Source organism: Topomyia yanbarensis, chromosome 3 (genome assembly GCF_030247195.1).
Source record: "Topomyia yanbarensis strain Yona2022 chromosome 3, ASM3024719v1, whole genome shotgun sequence".
Lineage (NCBI taxonomy): Eukaryota > Metazoa > Arthropoda > Insecta > Diptera > Culicidae > Topomyia > Topomyia yanbarensis.
In genome coordinates, this window is record NC_080672.1 from 341,522,352 (window position 1) to 341,544,203 (window position 21,852).

Consider the following 21,852-nt stretch of genomic DNA (forward strand, 5'->3'; position numbering starts at 1 on the left):
TCTACAATATCCCCAATAGTAACGACGAATTGAATGGTTAAGTTATAAAAGAACAATGTCCAGTACTGTAACCAAATGTGATAAGGTACATGTTGATGGTCATGTTAACGGTTCGAATGTTAAACAAACAATATTTGAAATGGTTTCACTTATTAACAATACAGTAAATAGACCTTATGTGAAATTGTTGCAATATATTGTAATGTGTTAGGAATCATTCTCTTGTAAATATTTAGAACATAAATTTATTATTTCTTTTGCTACCGTTAGTGTAAGTACTCTAAATATTTACAATATCAGATAATACCCAACAAACATTAGGAGCTGAACTATAAGACTACGTGTTGATTTAATGCAGATTAAAGGTTATGTAAGCTGAATAAAACTTTCGCTGAACTATTTAAACATTAACAGTTTATTCAGCCTATTTAAAATCCAGTATTCGCCAGTTCCAAATAGGCTGAACTATACTGCTAATAAATGTAATAGCGACAATATTAAAGCTTTTATTCAACCATCTTAATTAGACTGAATTACGAGTTGAATAAACGATGCTGTTACCAATACTATTACCTTTAATCATTAAGCTGCACTACATGTCTTCAAAAGGTTGTTTCTACCTTCATATTTGCCGTTATACCACCTTTGACTTTTAGCTGAATTATGTGTTTAACAAAGGTAATTGTAACTACTACAAAAATAGGCGCGATTAGCAAATCATCAGGAATGGCAACCGACCTGGGTTCGAGTCCCAATACACACACAATATTTTTTTACTATTAAGTGAAGGATTTTTTTTATTATTTCGGTATATTTAAATTGAGATGTTTTGCATATATTACAGTTAAGGAGCAATAGATCAATAAATGAATAAAGAAATAAAGAAAGTTTATTTAGTTTTTTTTATATCTACTGAATTTTCACCACGGGAAATACACAATTTACAGTTTTTCAATATACAAGCTTACCAAACCACACGCGCCCTCGTTTATGTAAATTTACCTTTTGATTCGAAACGGTCTGTTTACTTGTGCAACATGAATATTCTCATATTGAACACAAGAGAAACTTTTTTTTCCAACGTTGCTATACATTTTTGACACCAGCATTGTTACCATGATTTTTTTTCTATCCATCGACTTGCAAACAAAGGTACAATGAAATGATTATTCACGCTGGCGAACTTAATTGATATAAATAAATAAACTATTGAATTCGAACAGCGACTTCCGCTTACCAAAAAAATCTGCAAAGAAAATCATTTGGCAGGGAGTGGTAAATAAATTGAGGAGATTGCCACCTTAGAATTATAAATGACTTCAATCCATCATTCAGTTACCACCACTTTCATATAACACCTATTTTTACTTATCTAAATGTTTTGTGACAACCATAAATCCTCACCTTGGAAACAAAAACGATTATAATCATCATTTTTGGAATAAATTATCTAATTTAAAATTCCCGAATGTTGTAAAAATTATTAATTAAAAAAAATTGAAATAAAAAAATTATCGTAGGTTGGGATTCGAACCCAAGCCAACTAGGTTCACTCAAATCTATAGAAGGCTACTGTAGCCTTTGTACAGACTCTATTCAGCAGCCTACACTTGTCGGTACATCGGTGAAATCTTAAGCATTCGATGTATGCAAGATTGGTGCAGACAGTAAGGTAAGTGCTTAGTATTCAATAGGTTGCTGGTTCGGATCCAGGTACGTGATATGATATCCAACAAGGTAATACAATTTTTCTCTAACTGTAGCGTAACACTAATAAAAGAATATGGCTTCCAAAGAGATTGATGGCGCTTGTAACTTGAAATAAATGTCTTTTTTAACAATTTTCCTATGATAATTCTCTCAGCTGAATAGCGGTAACGAAAAGGTTTATTGATAAAGCTGAACTGTTGTTTTCTTCAGGCTGTATACGTGCTGAAGAATTGTTCTTTCATGTGTCTTAATCAGACAAGCTGAATAAATTCTCCAAATCCCGGATGTTTAAGGGTGGAATAAACGATATATGATTACACGTATACTTCCAATGTTCAGCTAGAGCTGAATAAAGCAACTGTTAAAACGTTTATAAAACCACGAAATGTTTGTTGGGTAGTTCAATCCCAGGTAACACGTAGTTCACTCAATTTGCAAAAATATTTCGGCAACCTTATGTAAATGATGGCAACAGAAATAATAATGCAATAAAATTGGACTAAACCGTTTTGCGCGTTAAGGGCACAATACCTAATTTTAATTAAGTTTTGTTTTTTTTTGTGTTTCAAATTCATCTCGTCAGTAACTAGCACCATCTGGGTGTCTAGTTAGACGATGTATCTAAACTAGTACCCAAATTAGCACTAGTTAGACACAAAAAATTCCAAACAGTTCACACGACATATGTGAACGCCTAAAGCCACATGTCCCGAATGATGTCTCGGGAAGCAAATATAGCTCTGGTTTGCTGACGAGAAAGCGAAGACGAACTCTTGTCTTTAAGTTCAAGAAAGCAAACGCCTGGTATTATGCAATAAAAATTGGACTAAACCGTTTTGCGCGTTAAGGGCACAAGACCTAATTTTAATTAAGTTTTGTTTTTTTTGTGTTTCGAATTCATCTCGTCAGTAACTAGCACCATCTGGGTGTCTAGGTTTAGTCAACGACGTTTAGTCCAATTTTTATTGCATAATACCAGGCGTTTGGTTTCTTGAACCAAAAGACAAGAGTTCGTCTTCGCTTTCTCGTCAGCAAACCAGAGCTATATTTGCTTCCCGGGACATCATTCGGGACATGTGGCTTTAGGCGTTCACATATGTCGTGTGAACTGTTTGGAATTTTTTGTGTCTAACTATCCAAGTAACCACTAAGCACTAAAGCAAGCATTATATTCACCTTATAACAGCTTTTCGATGCTTATAGGTTCTATACAAGCTTTGCAAATGTCTATAAGCTTTATATAAGCCTGGCTAATGCTTATAAGCACTACGAATTTTAAGCATTAAAACAGATCGTATATAGGTATATGAGGCTCTATTGTAGAGCTTATAAACCCTGTAACTATAAGCCAGATACGGTAGTCACCGATGCCATTTTAATGCCTGTTATAGTTGACATTTCCATTACTCTAAACAATAAATTCCAAATCAAAACAAATGATATGAGACACATTCTAAGCATAAAAAAACTTTATCAGCTTCCGAGGTTTGGGCATGTCGTCGTAAACAAATTAAAGGACACAAAACCTTCGAGCCATAAATGATATGATACATGATTTCTTTCAATTTAGTATACATCTAATGATAGTTTTAAAAAATATGATCAAAACCTTGCGCCCAATTATAAGTATATTCACAACAGAAATCTCTCAATTTAAGAACGGCAAATATCAGCTAGATTAACCAACTCCCAAATGGATCAAACAGCAAACGCGCTGGAGCAAAGTAACTTCCAAATCTTCTAAAGGTAGAAGTTCGAACCTGGAACGCACGCGGCACTGCAAAAAAAAGCAAACGGCGCATGCGATAGAAAGACCATGAAAGAAAGAACGAGAGAGAACTTTTTATTTCCTGTTTTCGTTTTGTTTTTTTTTTTTCAACCAGTGGGTTATACCCACCACAAATTGTTTTGACATATCTCCATAGGCGCGGTGGAAAAAGTAGGAGTAGGCAGTATATCAGCCGAATATTTCGCCAAAAGTGGCCTTTAAGCAGCACTAAAGTACGATATTGCACCTATAAGCTCTACTACCCTTGATCTATAAGCGACTATAAAACCGAATTGATGCCATTTTCACGGCTCAGTGGTTACTTGGGTAGTGCTCATCTAGCTCAACATAATAAACTGAAACAAGCAGTATTTGAAGAAATCCAATCAACGCGAACTACATTACCAACCACCTAAATGTAGTTTAGATGCATTTAATATCTTGCGTCCCTTAGTACAATCCCGACCATTGTCCAACTAAAAAGCATCTAAATGTCAAAATCCTATGCAAATTTGCTTTGACAATCAATCTGACAAATATTAGAAATGTGAATAGATGCAATTACACTACTAACGTCTCTTTTGGAGAGCTTTTGACATCTGTCAGTCGGTCCAACTAACGAATCAAATTCGGCCGAACTGTGTTGCTGTTGATTTTTCGAAATGGCCCGTAAGACCAGCCATTCGGGAAGTGGAACAGTTATTAAAAGTGCAGATCAATCTGGCTGAAGTGAAAACCCTACAAATGCATCATATCAAACATTGCGTGCTGATTTCGTTCAACAACATTAACCAAGCTGAGTCATTCGCCTCGCGAAACAACATGCAGCACACCGCCGAATGCGGCAATGTTAAATATAGCATTCCCGTATACATCGAGAACGGCGCTGTAGAAGTTCGTGTCCATGATTTGGCTACGCGTACCCCTGACGGCGCGATTAAAAAATGCTTGCAAAAATACGGAGAAGTAGACTCCGTTACACATGAGACTTGGAGGAATTTTTTCCCGGGCATCCCTAACGGTGTTCGTGTAGTGAGAATGCGTGTGACCAAGCCAATTCCCTCATACATAACCGTCACAGCGTTATGAAGTGACGATATTCTCATTCATCAAACATCACTAGTCACGTACCCAGGGCAAATTCCTACGTGCCAGTTCTGCACGAAGAAGCTGCACCTCGGAAAACCTTGCGTAGAAACTGTTAAGGAAAACTTAACCAATCCAACTGAAATCAGCCCAGAACCATCTTACGCTAAACCACTAACAGCTGCAAAACCAACATCTTCGGATCAACCACCAACAACCAGCAACAACAACAACGAAACGAATGCCGAAAAATACTAACATACAATGACGACAGATAAGAGTAAGACACAAACTGGAACATCTGACCGCGAGCAGCAGGAAAGTAGTACGGATGAGGACATGGACATGAACGAAAATGCAAAAGAAGACAAACGGATCGAACCTCAAATGGCAGTGGACAACACTGGCAATGTTTCGCCCCCTAGAAAAAGGATCTCAACACGCAGCAGAAAGCTGCGTCTGAACGAGACAAAAAACTTAACATAGTTGTTTTTTTTTTATTTATTGTAAAAAACCAACAATCGGCCTCGTCGAGCCACCGCATTTGGGCCTAAATAAATTTAATAATAATAAAAAAAAACAAATGTCAAGAAAAAAATAAAAGAACGGCATGCTCTGATGTACTGCCTTCCCATGATGATAGCCAATCTTTTTAATTTTTTGGATACTCTTTTTATAATCTCATAACTATTGCCGAAACACTTTTTGATTATGTGTCTTTACCTGATAGTTATGTGTTTTCGAGCATAATAAAATTCCGTTTCGAGCACATTGAATTAATTGAAATTTTATTCTTCTAAGAGCCTGCATATAAATTTATGAGCCATGCTAGGGACCATTCATTAATTACGTAACGCAAAAATTGCCCAAAATTGACTCCCCCCTCCCCCCACGTAACAAATTGTCACAAATTTCTTTATCCCCCCCTCCCCTATTACGTAACAAATTCCTTGAAAAAAATTTTTTTTCTTCGGTGAAAACATGTTACGTAACGATCTAGCTTACTCCCCCTCCCCCCTATGTCACAATATGTAACAACTTGTCGAACCCCCTCCCCCCCCTAAAAGCGTTACGTAATTTATGAATGGTCCCCTAATTATACACATATAATAGTTATGTCTCATAAAATCTATGAATGAGGTTTTTATGTGCCTTCACATAAAAAATTAGGTGCAGTTTATTTCCGTGCAGAAGACCTTCATCATACGAGGGAAAATTACCTAATATTCGGCACTTTCCCTGTACCGTGTGTACGATGACACAGCTTTATTTTCGATATATACGACCGCGGTGCGTCGACGTCGATACTTTTCTTCGATCAATAACGGGCAGCCCTATCCATATCCGGTCCGGGTTTTGACGTTCGCGTATGATAAAAGACGAAAGGCCGTCGTCGGCTCGGCTCTGATCGAATTAGCATTTTTTCTCACAAAAGACAAAACTTTATTGTGAAGTGAATCGCAGGAACCGTGGAGCGGAATCCGTAAAAGGTGTTTCCACCGCAACGGGGACGAAAAAAGTGCGTTTTGCAGCCGAAATCTGGAGAAATTATCGGTTAGTAAAAAGTTGCTTCGTTTTGCTGTGCAAATAAAGAAGTGAGGAAGCAGAAAAAGTACCAGCTATTATAGTGGTGTGAGAGGTGATTGTATGGTGGATGTAGTGTCGGGGGGCGGTTTTCCGGCAGTCTTCGTCAGCGATATTGAGAGCCTCCTATTTTTTCTGTTCGTCTCGTTCGCTAGTGCAGGGAAGCGAAAAGTAGGAAAATTCTGGAAAATTTATATTCTAGTACGCGTGAAGGTTATTGGTTCGATTGAGTGAACACTTCGGAAAAGCAAAGATTTTTCGCCATCCGATGAGATTCTGTGTGCATCGCTAGTTTTTTTTCTCCATTTGCTGGTGGTGAATGTCAGCTCTGGCAGGAACACTTCTATTCTGGTGGAACCTTGATTAGTATGTCGCAGACGGATTGCTAGGTATAGTGGAGTAGAAGCAAATAAAGTGGCCCTCCGTTTACGGAACAGCCGGAATGATGTCGCTCGCTACAGCATTGTGTCATGGATCAATGTAAGACGGTAAGGATTTGCAATATTTTATTTTTGGAGTAATCTTCAAATTTGTACGTCAGCTGCATTTTGAACTGTTGTAGTTCACATATTGCTGGAGATTTTTTTTTGCACTTTCATCATTCAGCTTGGGGGCAGGGTTCCCAGCTTTATAGTAAAATAAAAAAGTTCTGAAATTACCTAATAAAATATTGTTAGTTCAGTTTGTGGCATGTATGTAAGTAGCAGACTGTTTTTCTTATAGCACACACCCAGGTGGCGTAGAAAGAAAAACTCAACTCGACGACAAGGCCATTAATTGCCTGTCTCTCTAGCACTCCGTTTACCTGCACAATATCTTTCTAATTAAAAACCGTATAGCTGCCCCTTGAGCACTACTAATAGAGAAATCAATGAGGGATTCAAGTAGTAAAAGCTTGCCACAGACGGTGCTACTGCTTTGCTGTGACTGGCCACTGACTTGCCTCCGTCGGCTTTACATAATCGAACCAAAATGAGTAGTCGCCGCATGAACTAGGCAACTGCCCTGTCTGTTCACGCGGGTTTTTTTTTCAATTGTGCTGGTAACGTTACTCAATACCTCTTGGTAGGTGCTGTGACGGTAATTTAATCGCATCTGGATCGAGCTGTGCGTGACTGTTTCGCTGACGGACTGACACATCTCTTAGTAGATGGGATAAGAGTCATGTGTACGTACATGTCGATACACATGTAGTACATACTACTAAGTACATGAAATTCGCATAGTGATTATAAATTTTCTGTTCGCTTCGGTGAGATCGAGCATAGAACAAAGCTGACGTCCCCCATAGATCCGATCCGATAAGCGTAGTCTGTTATTTACATCACTGCGCTCAGTTATTTAGGGTCGAAAATTTTCTTGTTTGTGTAATTTTTTATGCATATTGCGACATTCGTGTGGTAAAAAACAAAGAGATACGCATTCATCGAGGAATAAAAAGGTAATTGTTTACTTTACTTTTCCCCCTGTAAGTGGAAAACATGTTTTGCCTTTCTCAATAGAAAGGTATTGCAATTGCTCTGAAAACCGACTTTTTAACGGAGGCCCGGAGGGCCGAGTGACATATACCATTCGATTCAGTTCGTCGAGTTCGGCAAATGTCTGTGTGTGTGTACGTATGTGTGTATGTATGTATGTGTGTGTGTGTATGTGTGTGTGTATGTGACCAAGAATGTCACTCATTTTTCTCAGAGATGGCTGAACCGATTTTGACAAACTTAGTCTCAAATGAAAGGTGCAACGTTCCCATACGCTGCTATTGAATTTCTAACGGATCCGACTTCCGGTTCCGGAATTACAGGGTGATAAGTACGAACACGCAGAAAATGTCGATTTTAATAAATTCTGCAATGAATGTATAAAGGTGAAAATTTTTCCAAAATATGACCACAACTGCTTCGATTTGTAGTATCAGGTCACTAACATCCATTCAAAGTCTATTTGGCCACATTGGCTACCATCCTCGGTTCCGGAAGCCCCGGCGGAAGTATCTAAATTCAGAATAACAGTCACATCGGTTTCTCGGAGATGGCTAGACCGATTCGACTAAACTTGGCCTCAAATGAAAGGTATTGCGTCCCCGTAAATGGCTATTTTATTTCATCCCGATCCGACTTCCGGTTCCTGAGCTACAGGTTGTGGCGTGCGATCACATAGCAAATTGTGATTCAAACCGATACTCCGATGAAAGCAAAAAAGGTAAAAATTTCGCTAAAATGTCTCTCAAACAACTTAAATTTGCTGTTCTAGGTCACCGACGGCCAACCAAACTTTTGTTGACTACATTGACCACCATAGACGGTTCCGGAAGTGCCCGGGAAAAGCGGCCATCTTTCAAAATTTACAAACTCACAGCAGTTTCCCGGAAATGGTTGGGCCGATTTTCACAAACTTAGTCCCAAATGATAGCTATAATATCCCCACAGATGTCTATAAAATTTCGTACGGATCGCTTATATGGTTCTGGAAATATAGACTAAACCGTCCGGTCACATATGAAATTCTCATATAAGCCGGAACTCAATTTTTTTTTTCAAAGGGGGGACCTCATGAAATTTCAGAAATCGAATTCGTATTTTTGATGCCAAACATCTTTAAAATGCATGAAGCGTCGAGATTTTATGTTATCTCGAAAAAATTTTTTTTATAAAAATCGACTTTTTGGGACTTTGCCGATTTCGCACCTTTTTTCAGTTCAATATTACCGTGGCTGTTTTTTCTTTTTCAAAATTTTAGAACTCGAATAATGATTTATTTTCCTGTATATAGTTGTCATGTGATGTATAATAATAAAATGTAATATATGCATTTAAAAGTTTTTAATGAATATAAACAACGCACACATTCTCGTGATTCATGATTGAGAAAGGCACAATTGCACCGCTAGGTGGATTAAAAGAGGTTTTTCTTTCGTGAATATGCTAGTTTAGTGTTGCAGATTCATAAAAAAGAGGCGGAAAGCGAAATTTTTTAATAATTTATTAATGAGACTAAAAATAAGTTCTACCTACTAACCTTGCATATAGTGTTATTGTGCTCCCGAAAGTAAGTTTTTTGCCGAAGCTAGTTTAATGCGGCTCCATAGGGGTTAACCCTAGTTTAAGTCCGACTGAGCGGCAGCGAAGTCGGACAGCACCCAGTTGAAACGATGTGGCGTAGCCACATTAGGCAGTGACAATAATTTAATTTTTGTCGATGAATACAATCCTATTGTTACTAAATAAAACATTGTTAATGCCTAATGTGGCTACGCCACATTGATTTTTTTCTCATGCTGTCCTAAACTTAAACAAGGGATAGCCCCTATGTTTGAGTATTCCGGGCAAACGAGTGGATCACAGGTTCGCTTACGTTTCCGATGACGAGTACGAGGACTACGGCTATGCGGCATAGCCGCATTAAACTAGCTTCGCCAAAAACCTCACTTTCGGGAGCACAATAACCCTATGAACAAAGTTATTAGGTACAACTTACTTAAAAGCTAATTAATGAATTATTAAAAATTTTCGCTTTCCGCCCCATTTTGATGAATCTACAACACTAAACTAGCATATTCACGAAAGAAAAACATGTTTTCCACTTACATGGGCAAAAGTAGCTAAAGTAAACAATTACCCTTCTTTTTTTCTTACTAGTGATAATCAGACACCAGTTCTTTTTTTTAACCTGAAAGAAAAATAGTTGGTGCTATTTGACTCAAAGTTAATGATATATACTGCCTTGATAGGAATTAAGGTCCCATTTGTTTGAGTTTTCCTATGCAGGTGTTGTTCTACTCTACACAAAAAAAAAGTGAAAATTGGACGAACGAATTTGTCCACGAGGGATTTCGGTGTTTCGAATTTACCTCCTCAGTAACTGGCACCAACTTGGGGCTAGTTAGACTAACAACAACAGGCTGATCCCGACTGATGTCTCGAAAAGCAAAAACAAAAGCTCTGGTTTGCTGATGAAAAAGAAAAAGCAAACTTATTTTTTGGCTTAACGCCTGGCATTATGCAATGTGTTTACTCCCAAGTTGATGTCAGTTACTGAATTTGAAATACCGAAATCAAACTTCTAATTTAAGGTGTTGTGCTCTCATGCACAAATAGGTTCATTTACATGTGAAAGTGTGGGATCAGCTCTGAATGTTCCATGTTTTCTGCTGAATAGAACTTTAGCTTCCGATAGTCGTGCTACATGGCTAATCCGCTTTGTCTCTACACGTATTGAGCGCAGAAATCTGATATTTTCAATTTGTACGGGATTAAGCAAATTACGCCAACCGTAGAAAGTTCTACTTGCAGACACAACACGCTTTTTCATCTCGCGACTAACATCAATATGATCTCGCCGAAAACCATGAATATCATATTGAGGTTCATTTCGGAAGCAAATCTATTCAGAACGCCTCAATCTCTGCCAGCTATCATGAGCTTACTCTTGTCCGAATTTATAATCAGTCCGATTCTTGGAGCCTCCCCTTTGAAAGACACTTCCGCTGCTCAGCGCTCGACGCTAATGATGTCGATTTCGTCTATGAAGCCAAAAGCATGTGAGATTTCGTGATGACCGGTGTTATGTTGAACAAGTTAGAAAATGCTCTGCTTCAATTCATCTATCGAAGAAATCATACGTTCGATACCAACCAGTTGAGTTAAATGGCAAACACCAATTTGTTCGTGCGTCGGCTTTTTTCGTCAAGGTGTCAGAATTAACACTACTCCACCAGGAACTGTCAGAAGAGTTGATGCTGGACGGAAATGTGCAACCGTTGTGTCTGAGACCGGACGCCGGAGTCGTCTGGTTGGAAGTATCAGAAGTGCAAAATACTGCCAAGAAGTTTAAACTCAACAGCGTGTGGACTGTTGAAAGCCTTCTTTCACTGCCATTCCAAAACTACTGAACCGATTTCTTTCAAACTTTGCATACACATTCTATGTAAAAGTACCTAACCCCACGTTGAGTTTTAAAGATAAATTTTAAATTTAGGGGGTTTTTTACTCATTGCTCAAACTTGCTATTTTTCATGAAAAATTCCGCGTTTTATGAGTAAACACCACTTTAAATGAAAAAATATCCTAAGAACTCAACGTAGGGGTTAGGTATTTTTAACATACAATGTGTATGCAAAGTTTGAAAAAATCGGTTAAGTATTTTTTGAATGGCATTTAACACCTCAAATCATGTTTTTTTCCAGAGACGTTCTACAAAAAGCTTCGTCGCCGAGTCGTTTATCGATATTTTTACAAAGAAAAATAACAGTATGTTTTTGAAATGGTACACTATAATGTACAGAGGTTTTGATAAATTTGCTTCACGCAAAGTGCTAAAAAAATTCGCAAAAAAGTGTTTTTTCGGTTGTACGTCATTTCCCGGAATACCATTCCCCGGAATACCATATCCCGGAATATCGTTTTCGGAATGTACCATTTCCCGGAAAACCATTTTCCGGAATGTATCATTTCGCGGAAAACTATTTCCCGGAATGCATCATTTTCCGAAAAAACCCATTTCCCGGAAAACAAAAAAAACTTGTACCTCACCGACCAAACTTATTTTTAGAAGACCTGCTAGGCAGCTAATTGTGTTCTAGGAGATTTTACCTCCTTTAGAACATGAAAAGTTGTTTGAAAATATTTTTAATTTTTTTGATCTTAAGTAGTTATTGTGGAAAAAAAACAAGATAACGACAAGATTGCAAAACTATCATTTTAAAGATTTAATCTTTTCGATTCCGCGATGTTAGGAAAATTTATTTAAATTGATCATTATATGAACAGCTTACGAACGACTGTTGGTTTTGAACCGAAAAGAGAGAATTTAAAAAATCGAGTGGAGAATAAAAAGCACCCCAATGAATGGGATATCAATGAATTAAATGGGTACCAAAATAGAAACAAATACTTTCCAATTTTCCCACCGCAGGTAGTCAAGGGATGAATGAATTCCATAAATTCATGACCGTCTAATTCCTGACTCATATTTGTTCCAAATTTTGCAGATTCAGTTAGAATGGTAAATTTTCAATTCTTTTATTATTTTGTATCGATTCCTTCGCGTGGTAATCGTCGGTGAAAAGCATAATAAACCACTGTAGAATTTTTAAGATTTAGAAATTTTGTTATTGAAATAAAATGATCTAACAGAAAATGGAAGGCGAACAGAGTACCGAATTGTATATATTATCAATTCTGTCCTATCGTTTTTAGGTAAACTCCAAGCATAATAAGAAATTCAAACGCATTTTTTTCAAATCCACTTCAAACCACGAGCTTTGAAATACTCACAGCATATTCTAAATTCTTCTCTCCAACGACGTACGAAGGATTTTAGTTAATAAATGGTGTCTGTATCGATTTTCTTTGCCATGTTCGGCAAATTTAACGAAAGCAATGAAATCGAAAGACGGATAGATATTCTATAATTGATGGGGCGTTGATTTTAATGATATTTTCAGCGCTTCGCGTAAAATTAAAATCGCGAAAAAATCCTACGTAAGTCACTTGCTATCGTTCTAAGGAATCGAAAAAAAAACTTTAATTTTTTACACTAGGTCAAACATTACAGGAGATAGCCCTCTCCTAGGTTGATGGGTTTGACGGTATTGCAAACATCTTCAAGCATATTTGAGCAGACAACTGCTTTAAAATGGTTATTGCATTACGCCTCGATAGTGGTGCATCGAGGAGACCGAGAGGGCTTATGGGCCTTTTTATGTTTTGTGTTATTTCATAATCTGCACCAGCCCAAACTAACAGTCAGATAAGAGCCTGTACCTACTGGCGTGGCCGATTGGTGGGTCGGCGTGGATTGACTTTTTCTGTAGGCTGTGTTTGCAGACATTGTTCAACAGCTTAACGGCTGTCTTTTTGAGCACGGCTCGCAGTGGGAGTCATTGTGTGTCGATTTATCGGTCGACCTCGTCAACGTGCACAGGCGCATTAAAAAATAACAGTTGAACCCTATTAGTTCTGTTGTGTTGTAATAATTGTAGTTTTTAGTACTAGTGTAAAATTGTTATGTGCTAGTCGTATGTCTATCTATGTATGTGTTCGTCTGAGTATTTGTGACATATGGGTCAGGGAATGGATGCAGAACTGGCTTATATGATAAAATAGTGGGTAATCATTCGTGAGATCACTTTTTACCGGTGTTCAATTCGTGCATTCGATTCGATTCATTCGGATTGGATAAATGAAGGTACGATTAATTTACCGACGCACGTCAATCATCCATTCCCGGTTAGCATAGCGTGATAAACTTCGTTAATGGTAATATAATATGCACATAATGCAAATTTTTATGCTTAGGGATTTGTAGCTTGGAGACCTTGGATTCTGTTGGTCCCTGGAATCTAATAGCAACACGGCACGTGCTTCAGTTGGTGGATAGAAGCGAAGGGATACCCTGACGACTGGAAGATTGAATTATTTTTGCTATCTATTCAACTAGATCCAGATCGATGCAGTATCCTATAGTTGATGGTTAATTACATATAACACTAGTTTACAAGAAAAATGAAGCTTCAAGAAAAAGTATTTTTTAGACTAATTCCAGGTCCCTAAACACGAAAACAATATTCATTTTTTTGTTCAAAGAAGCGATTTTGTGATTTTCTCAAAAAACTCGTTTTTGTGCGCATTTTGTAGTTTTTAGTCAATATTTCTTGTCAAAATAATTCAATTAATTTAGTCAGTATGCAGGTTGAACGGTGCCGAGATGCTCTTTCCAAAAACATAGAATATGTGTCGATCATATGTAAAATTTTTAGTACTGCAAGCGACCAAAGTTTTAAAAAAGTGCATTTGTGATTATTTTTAAAAGTTACTCATTTTTCAATGATTTTTTTTTTACCGAAAAACATTTTTTTCGGACCTTTTAGAATCTAAGATGACAAATATTATGTTTACGTTAATTTTAAGCCTAATATCACTAACATCGGATGCAAAATGTTGATGCTATGGCACATTGAGCGAAATGGAAATTTTATGATTTTAGCGGACCCTGCCCTGGTGCGGCGGTTTAGAGGGTGTAGCACTGGTCTCATAAGCCAGTCGTCAAATATTTGAGTCCCTATCGAGGAGTCTCAGTGGGATCGTAGCACTAGCCACGTAATATTCTGTGAACTGAGAATCTGTTGTGAAACCTGTTGAAGCAGAAGGAAATTCCTTTAATTCGTAAAACATGTACTCACCACAGACAAAACAAAACTTTTCCAACTATATTTCCACATTTTAAAAAGAGCACTTAGTTGTACAATAAAATATCCTAAACCATTCAAATGCCGCAGGATGGATGGATGCAAGCTCGAGAAGACAGTACCCAACACAAACAATAACTATCAAGTATAGAAGATTATTTCAGCCGAAAGTATGATTGTGCGAAAAATAAAAAGTTACAATTTTCACTCAGTGCTTCATATCATCTACATTTTTCACACTTTTGTGACCATTGGATTAAAATTTATGCAAAAAGATTATTTATCTTATTAGATTCCAAAAGAATTTTCTTCTGTCCTTGATTTATTATAAAAAATACTAGAGATGTGCATTTCTTTTAAAAAGGTCGAGCATTAGACTTTTTTTACTTTGGTCGATTGTAATCATAATAAATGTACATTTTTCGACAAACATACGATTGCGGCTTAAAAGCCAACTGTCAAAATGCTTCCGAAATTCCGGACAAACCGTTACTGGCTAAACGCAGTTCATAGCAGTTAATGCAAGAGAAAACTTCTTTTCTTTTGTTTACTATAAACATCTGTGATTGGCGGGTAACAGTTTGTCAGAAATTTCATTTCAAAGAGAATGTTGACAGCTGGCTTTTAAGCTGTAATCATATGAGAATTGATTTACGCATATTATACATTATCGGAAAGGGCACATCAATACCTTTCGAACTGTTTCGATCGGATCCTATTTGACCAAGATATTGACAAATAACTAAAATAGTGCCCAAAAACACCTTTTTCAAAGAAATCTTGAAAATGCTTCTTTGAAAAAAAAATGGACTTGGCTATCCAAAATTAACTGAGGAAACACCTTTCTTCTTAGCTTGTCGCGATTACCTTAAAATTGTTAAAATCTGTCAAATAATATTCTGAAAATATGAAAAAATATTTTTCTGTAATAAAAAATAGAGCAAAAACAAAAAAGCGGAAGCAAAAGAAAAACTTTTTTTTAAATCGAACCTCTTTTAAAGAGAAATAGAGTATTATTTTCGTATTAAGCGACCCAAAAATAAGTTAGGAAACACTCTCGTAACTTCATTTTTCTTGTAAACTAGTGTAATCTTATTTAAGACCAAAAGAGATATGTGAAAAACAGGGCAATTTTCACTCGGTGCCTAAAAACATCACCAGTTTTTGTCGGATTTTCGTGATCTTAGGCTTAAAATTCACGTGAGAAGTTTTCCTGTCACATATGATGTTAAAAGATTTTTTTGCCCATTTATTTTTTATGAAAAATCAATCAAAAATCAGTAATTTTTCCAAACACTACTTTTTTTGACTTTGGTTGCTCTTAACCCCAAATTGTTGATATTTTATCCTAACATCGTCGCTGTTGTGCTATCTTATGACAAACGCCATTTTTGGGTGAACTGAGTTAGATATGCCACATTACTCGTCTAACGAATCTCTACAAGATGGTGTATCCAGAATTTCGAAATTTTGCTTGGTTACTGAAATATAGCGAGAAAAGTGATTAGAAATTGTGAGATTTTTGCTTCAAATCATCATATTTTGGGATTGGCTCAAGTTATATTGAAGTTTTAGTTGCTTTTATGTGTAAAAATGTCGTAGGAACACAATGGCATAATAATTTTCAAAAGAAAAATACATGTATTGGGAGAACAACGCAGTTTTAGCTTTAAACTGGAAATATTGCCTATTTGGCAGCACTGTAACCAAAAATAGTTATTTTTTCTAGATTTTTTGACTCATTTCCTTCAAAATGCTGCTAACCGATTGTTTATAGACCAAATTAAACCAAAGATATGGATAAAAGTTCATAATTGGTGATTTTTTTCTATGGAAAATTTTATATGCACGAATATGACACGTCATACAAATTTTTTCATCAATACACACCTATGACACGTGTGAGTGCGACTTTTGTTTACATTTTTAGTCAAAACTCGCAACATAGTCCGATCTTCGTAATATTTGAGAGATTAATACAGAATAGGTAGAAGCATCAGGCAGTTTTTCTCGAAATGTGCAAAATGGCGTTTGTTATAAGATAGCACAACAGCGACGACATGTTATACATTTTTGGAATGGGCACATCAATACCTGGTGAGTCGTTTGTGTTAATCGGAAGATTTGTTCCTGAGATTTTGACCAAAAACTGCAAAAAGTGCTCAAAAACACTTTTTTTTTAAATCACAAAAACTGTTCTTTGAAAAAGAAAATGGATATGAGTTTCGTGCTCAGCGACCCAATATTGACTTATTAAATACCTTTTTTCTTAACTTCATGCAATTAACCCAAAATTTGTAAACTAGTGTAATCTAAATTAAACATCATTCAATTTGCACAATGCATTAAAACTTAAGGCAATTAGCCAAAGTACTCGGATCATACCAATTTAAACCCAAATCTAAACTATCCAAAGTATTGGGATCATATCAAGTCAAATGTTCAAAATGTGCCTAGTAATTTTGAAGAACCATAATCCACGCGAACCAAACCGTCAAATAAAGTGGCTATGTTCTCAAATATAAGCAACTTAGAATACGTCCCTCCCGTTCTTTTCTTCTACTTCATTTGTCTGTTTTTGTTTTTCTTCTATTAGTTTGCTTTTCCACTACTCATGTAAACCAACAAAAAAAAGTCAATTTATACACTTCTACTTAATGTCTTAATTTTTTTCTTTTGATTCGGCATGTTCTTTTTCCTTTTATCACTAAATCTTAATTTAGATTCATTATAACACTCACTAACACAATCAATTGCATATTCTCTCATATACACTCATAATATCTCATTCAAAACGTACAAACGCCGCTAGCCTTCGCGATAACGCAAACCGGGTCACAAACGCGAACATGAAATTGTAATCATCCACACATACTCGCGATCTCGCCAACAACACACCGCTCGTGCGATCATGAGTCGGTCACGTTAGGATGTCCCTGTCCTCGTTCTTAACAGCCTAGATTCATGTCTTTAGTTGGACCAATAAAAAAATGAGGCTCATATTCATTAGACAACACATTCCATGGAAACGTGACAGGAAACTCTAGTGTTATGGGGGAATTATCTTCTAGTACCTGACCCGTACATTAAAAACTAAGCAACAAACTCACGGTCCGCGCGATCATTCAAGAACACACGCGAATATGCGTTAGACTGCCCAGAAAAATGATGAAATTTTGAAAACTCAATCGGCCCAGCCCTGAGTCGATTCCTAATCCCACCAGGAGTACTTGTACCAAATTTGAAGCAAATCGGACAAGTCTAACTACCGGACCAACGTGCCTGAAGTTTATATGGGATTTTTCAACAATTTACACGGAGAAAACTCACTAGTTCGTATTTTCGCCGCTAGGTGGCACTGTATACATCGTATTATAACTGTAAGTGAAAATAAGAAAGATATTTTAATTGTCTACAACATTGTCGAAGACTGCTAGTAAATCCGGTTATGTTAAAATAAGTTATTAAACTTTTAAGGAAGTGATGTCTGAGTCAGTTTTGCATGGGGCCTAGAAGTGCATGGTTGTGTATCAGTACTCGAGTCCCGCGAACTATATATTTTTGTGAAATTATGGTTAGATTTAGCTGAATATGTTTACAAAATTTTTTTTTTATTTCGATTATAGAGGTTTTAGCCTTAAGGTCATTCGCCTCTTCGGGTTTGAAAAATGTCTTATGAAAAATTGCTAACCCTATGTGCGGGTCGGGACTCGAACCCAGGTGCGCTGCGTACAAGGCAATCGATTTACCAATACGCTACGCCTACCCCTTTACAAGAATTATAGTAAATAATACGAGTTATGTTTTGGTTAGAAATGTTTAGTTCCACCTGTGATCGCATAGAGGGCGCCACTACTAACTTTTCATACAAGAGAGATAGAGTATCAAGATGTTCAGAAGAAATACTGAAAAATGCCTGTTCTATAACTTTGTAGAAGACACCAAATTTCTATCTCTCTCCGTTGAAAAGTTAGTGTTGTCGCCCTCTATGCGATATCAAGTGGGACTAAAATTTTCTAATCAAAGCATGACTCGTATTATTTACTATAATTCTTCTGAACATACCATTGAGCTAAACCTAACGTTTATTTCACAAAAATGTTTAGTTCGTGTGAATCGAGTACTGATACACAACCATGCACTATTAGGCCCCATGCAAAACTGACTCAGACATCACTTCGTTAAAAGTTTAATAACTTCTTTTAACAAAGTCGGATTTACTTGCAGTCTTCGACTAAGTTGTAGACAATTCAATTATCCTTCTTATTTTCACTTACAGTGATAATACGATGCATACAGTGCCACCTAGCGGCGAAAATGCGCGCTGGTGGGTTTTCTCCATGTAAATCGTTGAAAATTCCCATACAAACTTCAGGCCCGTTGGTCCGGTAGTTAGACTTGTCCGATTTGCTTCAAATTTGGTGCAAGTACTCCTGGTGGGAGTAGGAATCGACGCAGAGGTGGGCCGATAGGGGTCATTTTTTCCTGTCACCCTAATATGCATATTTCCACACAGTTACAAAATCGAATTTATGCACGCGAAATCACATACGTTCTGGCATACGCGACTAACACGTGAACATACAAGCGCTTGAGCTTTTCGCGATCTTCCACGCACATCTACGGTTGGGGTCTCACAAACTTGATAAAACCACGGGATAAAATGAACTTTTTAATACTTATAAATTGGCATCACATAATCACAAAATTAGCTATCAAACCTTATGGAGAAACATATTGTATTTATTTCTGAACAGCCAACAGTAGTACTGTTCAATGCACTTTTTCATCACATTCTGCAGCGTAATTATTCGTCAAGTATACATCAATCCATTAACCCTACCCCAACCCACACCCTGTTCCTCTCCCATGGCGTTTTGGTGGTCCGAATAGACTATTCTGCCATTACCCCTCCTATCATCGGCCTTGGACTGACTTGCGCTCTCATTGCCCCACCAAACGCTGCAAAATGAACATGGTGAACTCGTTAGCTGGGATCAGACGTGCGTGTCGCCTTTCTATCCGTGCCTTTTCGTCCAGTGATGCTTATCTCGTGCGTTAGCGTTCATGCAGTTCATGCTTTCAAATGCATTTCTCGCTTCCGAAGTAACAGTACACGAGCAGTCGAGAGATAAAATCCCTGAAACTGCGCTACATATTAGATGGAAGCATAGGTTTCTCGCGTGCATTCTAGCTCGAAATTTTGTTTCAACCAGGCGCGAACGATGAAGAACACGAGGCATGCTATTCGTGCATTATACCTAAATTTTCAGATGGCGTTGTTGCTTTCGTCAAGTTTCTTCGAAAAAGTCATCAATTTGTTCATTTTATAGATGGTTTGAAGATGGTACTTTGTTTCAAAAATTTACTCGTTGTATTATATCGAACGCCGAATTGTCTGGGGATATATATTAGGGTGTCCCAAAATGACATCATGTTAAAAAAGTCATCGGGCTCACTTCTTAAATGAATGGTTAGGGTATTAGGATCACTTTCTTCTTCGGAGTGAGTTTGCTAAAACGCTTCCTACTAGTGGCGACTTTTGATTTTTTGAAAAATGGGCCGATTTTGGATAAAATTTCAAATTTATGCCTGTTGAAGTGGTCCTGAACTGTCTTAGATATTTTTTCAGCATTTTTTATTATTTTGGTGATCCAAACGGAGAAGTTTGGTTAGTTAGTTTGTACAAATTTTGAATTATAAGAGCGGCAGAGCCATTAAAACTTAGTAAAAAGTGAAATTTTTGGTGTTTTTCAGTATTTTTTCTTCAAGACTGGGTATATACAAAATTTTAAAAGTACAGAAAGCACTTTATATAGTTGAGCCGAATGCAGGGGCGTAATTTTGCTGAAGAAAGTGTATAGCTACGGCCAATGGGGTATAAGTTATTTACGTTTTTGTTAAATAACCTTTTGATATTTTATGATATTCATAAAAAATAACACTGTTCTACAAAATAAAACAACTTAAGTGGGCTTAGTCCGCATATTATTTTTCGGAAAATAGAAGGAAAATGATGAAAAATGGCGTTTTTCGCTTGTCTTTAGTACATCAGAAACGGTTTTTATGAGCACTTGACGATTTTTTTTAAAATGTTTTCTATACTAATAACCACCTAGCGGGTTTGAAAATCACTAAAATTAAATAAAAATGTCGAGTTAATGGCAAGTAATGGCATATATTTGAAGGCTGAATTGATTAACGTCCTTACATTTTGTATATAAAGTCTTATTTTCATGTTAGGAACTTTGAAGTGAAGAAAAATGCAGAAGAGTGAGGTGAGTGTTGAAAAACTGATATTTACTATTTAGATCACATAATTCCGAAATAGTCAAATTTGGGGGAAATATCCTCGAAAAAGTTTTACAACAGAATACAGCGCATCTTCTGACACAATCGTTTTGTTGAAGATGCCTCCTAGAAGTAATTATGGAGAATTAACTCTTCAAAAGATAATTAGAGACTTGGCGTCATTAGCAGTTATTATTTTTATAATTCAAGTTACAAAAAAAAATCATCAGATGCTCATTAAACCTCGTCCTGACATACTAAAGACGTACAGAAAACGTCATTTTTCATATTTTTCCTTCTATTTTTCGAAAAACAATGTGTGGTCAAAGCACATTTGAACTGATTTACTTTTTGGAACAGCATTATTTTTGATAAATTGCTAAAAATATCAAAGGTTATCTAACAAAAACTTAAATAACTCATACCCCATTAGCCATAGCTATACACTTTCTTCAGCAAAATTACGCCCCTGAATTCGGCTCAACTATATAAAGTGTTTTCTGTACTTTTAAAATTTTGTAGATACCCAGTTTTGAAGAAAAAATACTGAAAAACACCAAAAATTTCACTTTTTACTAAGTTTTAATGGATCTGCCGCTCTTATAATTCAAAATTTGTACAAACTAACTAACCAATCTTCCGTTTGGATCACCAAAATAATAAAAAATGCTGAAAAAATATCTAAGACAGTTCAGGACCACTTCAACCGGCATAAATTTGAAATTTTATCCAAAATCGGCCCATTTTTCAAAAAATCAAAAGTCGCCACCAGTAGGAAGCGTTTTAGCAAACTCACACCGAAGAAGAAAGTGGTCCCAATACCCTAACCTTTCATTTAAGAAGTGAGCCCGATGACTTTTTTAACATGATGTCATTTTGGGACACCCTAATATATATTTTTGTCGATTTCATATTTTGGAAATGGAACACGTCTTGGTTCGAGTGCGATTTAGTAATGAATGAGATAGCAAATTCGATTGTACCCTTGCTTTGATTCAAGAATCGAATTCCGTTCGAACTTACAACCCTCGAAACTGATACGATGATCAGGTTCCAAGAAACGTAAATATCATCACGGTAGCTCACATGCTTCACGGATGACATCAAAATGAATAACGTCGATCTCAGAGGTGTTTGTTGTCCTTTCAAACGGAGGCCGAACGAGTCTGATGATTGAGAGAGAACGAAGCAGTCAGAACGATGTTGGTTTCGAGATTGAATTCGATGG

The 21,852-nt window shown here is 36.8% G+C and overlaps 1 protein-coding gene across 7 annotated transcripts in view; it reads left to right on the plus strand.

The window, feature by feature from the left end:
• The first annotated feature begins 5,905 nt into the window (after positions 1-5,905).
• The window catches only part of LOC131693183 (uncharacterized), a 59,381-nt gene continuing 43,434 nt past the window's right edge, over positions 5,906-21,852 (plus strand). For 4 of the 7 annotated variants that reach the window (XM_058980802.1, XM_058980801.1, XM_058980800.1 and 1 more), the window contains exon 1: positions 5,906-6,636. Coding sequence is in view for 1 of the 7 variants with exons in the window: in XM_058980800.1 (XP_058836783.1) it covers positions 6,619-6,636 (18 nt within the window). In the remaining 6 variants the exon portion in view is untranslated. The remainder of the gene's footprint in view (positions 6,637-21,852) is intronic. The other 3 variants (XM_058980804.1, XM_058980803.1, XM_058980807.1) reach the window with 1 other exon arrangement.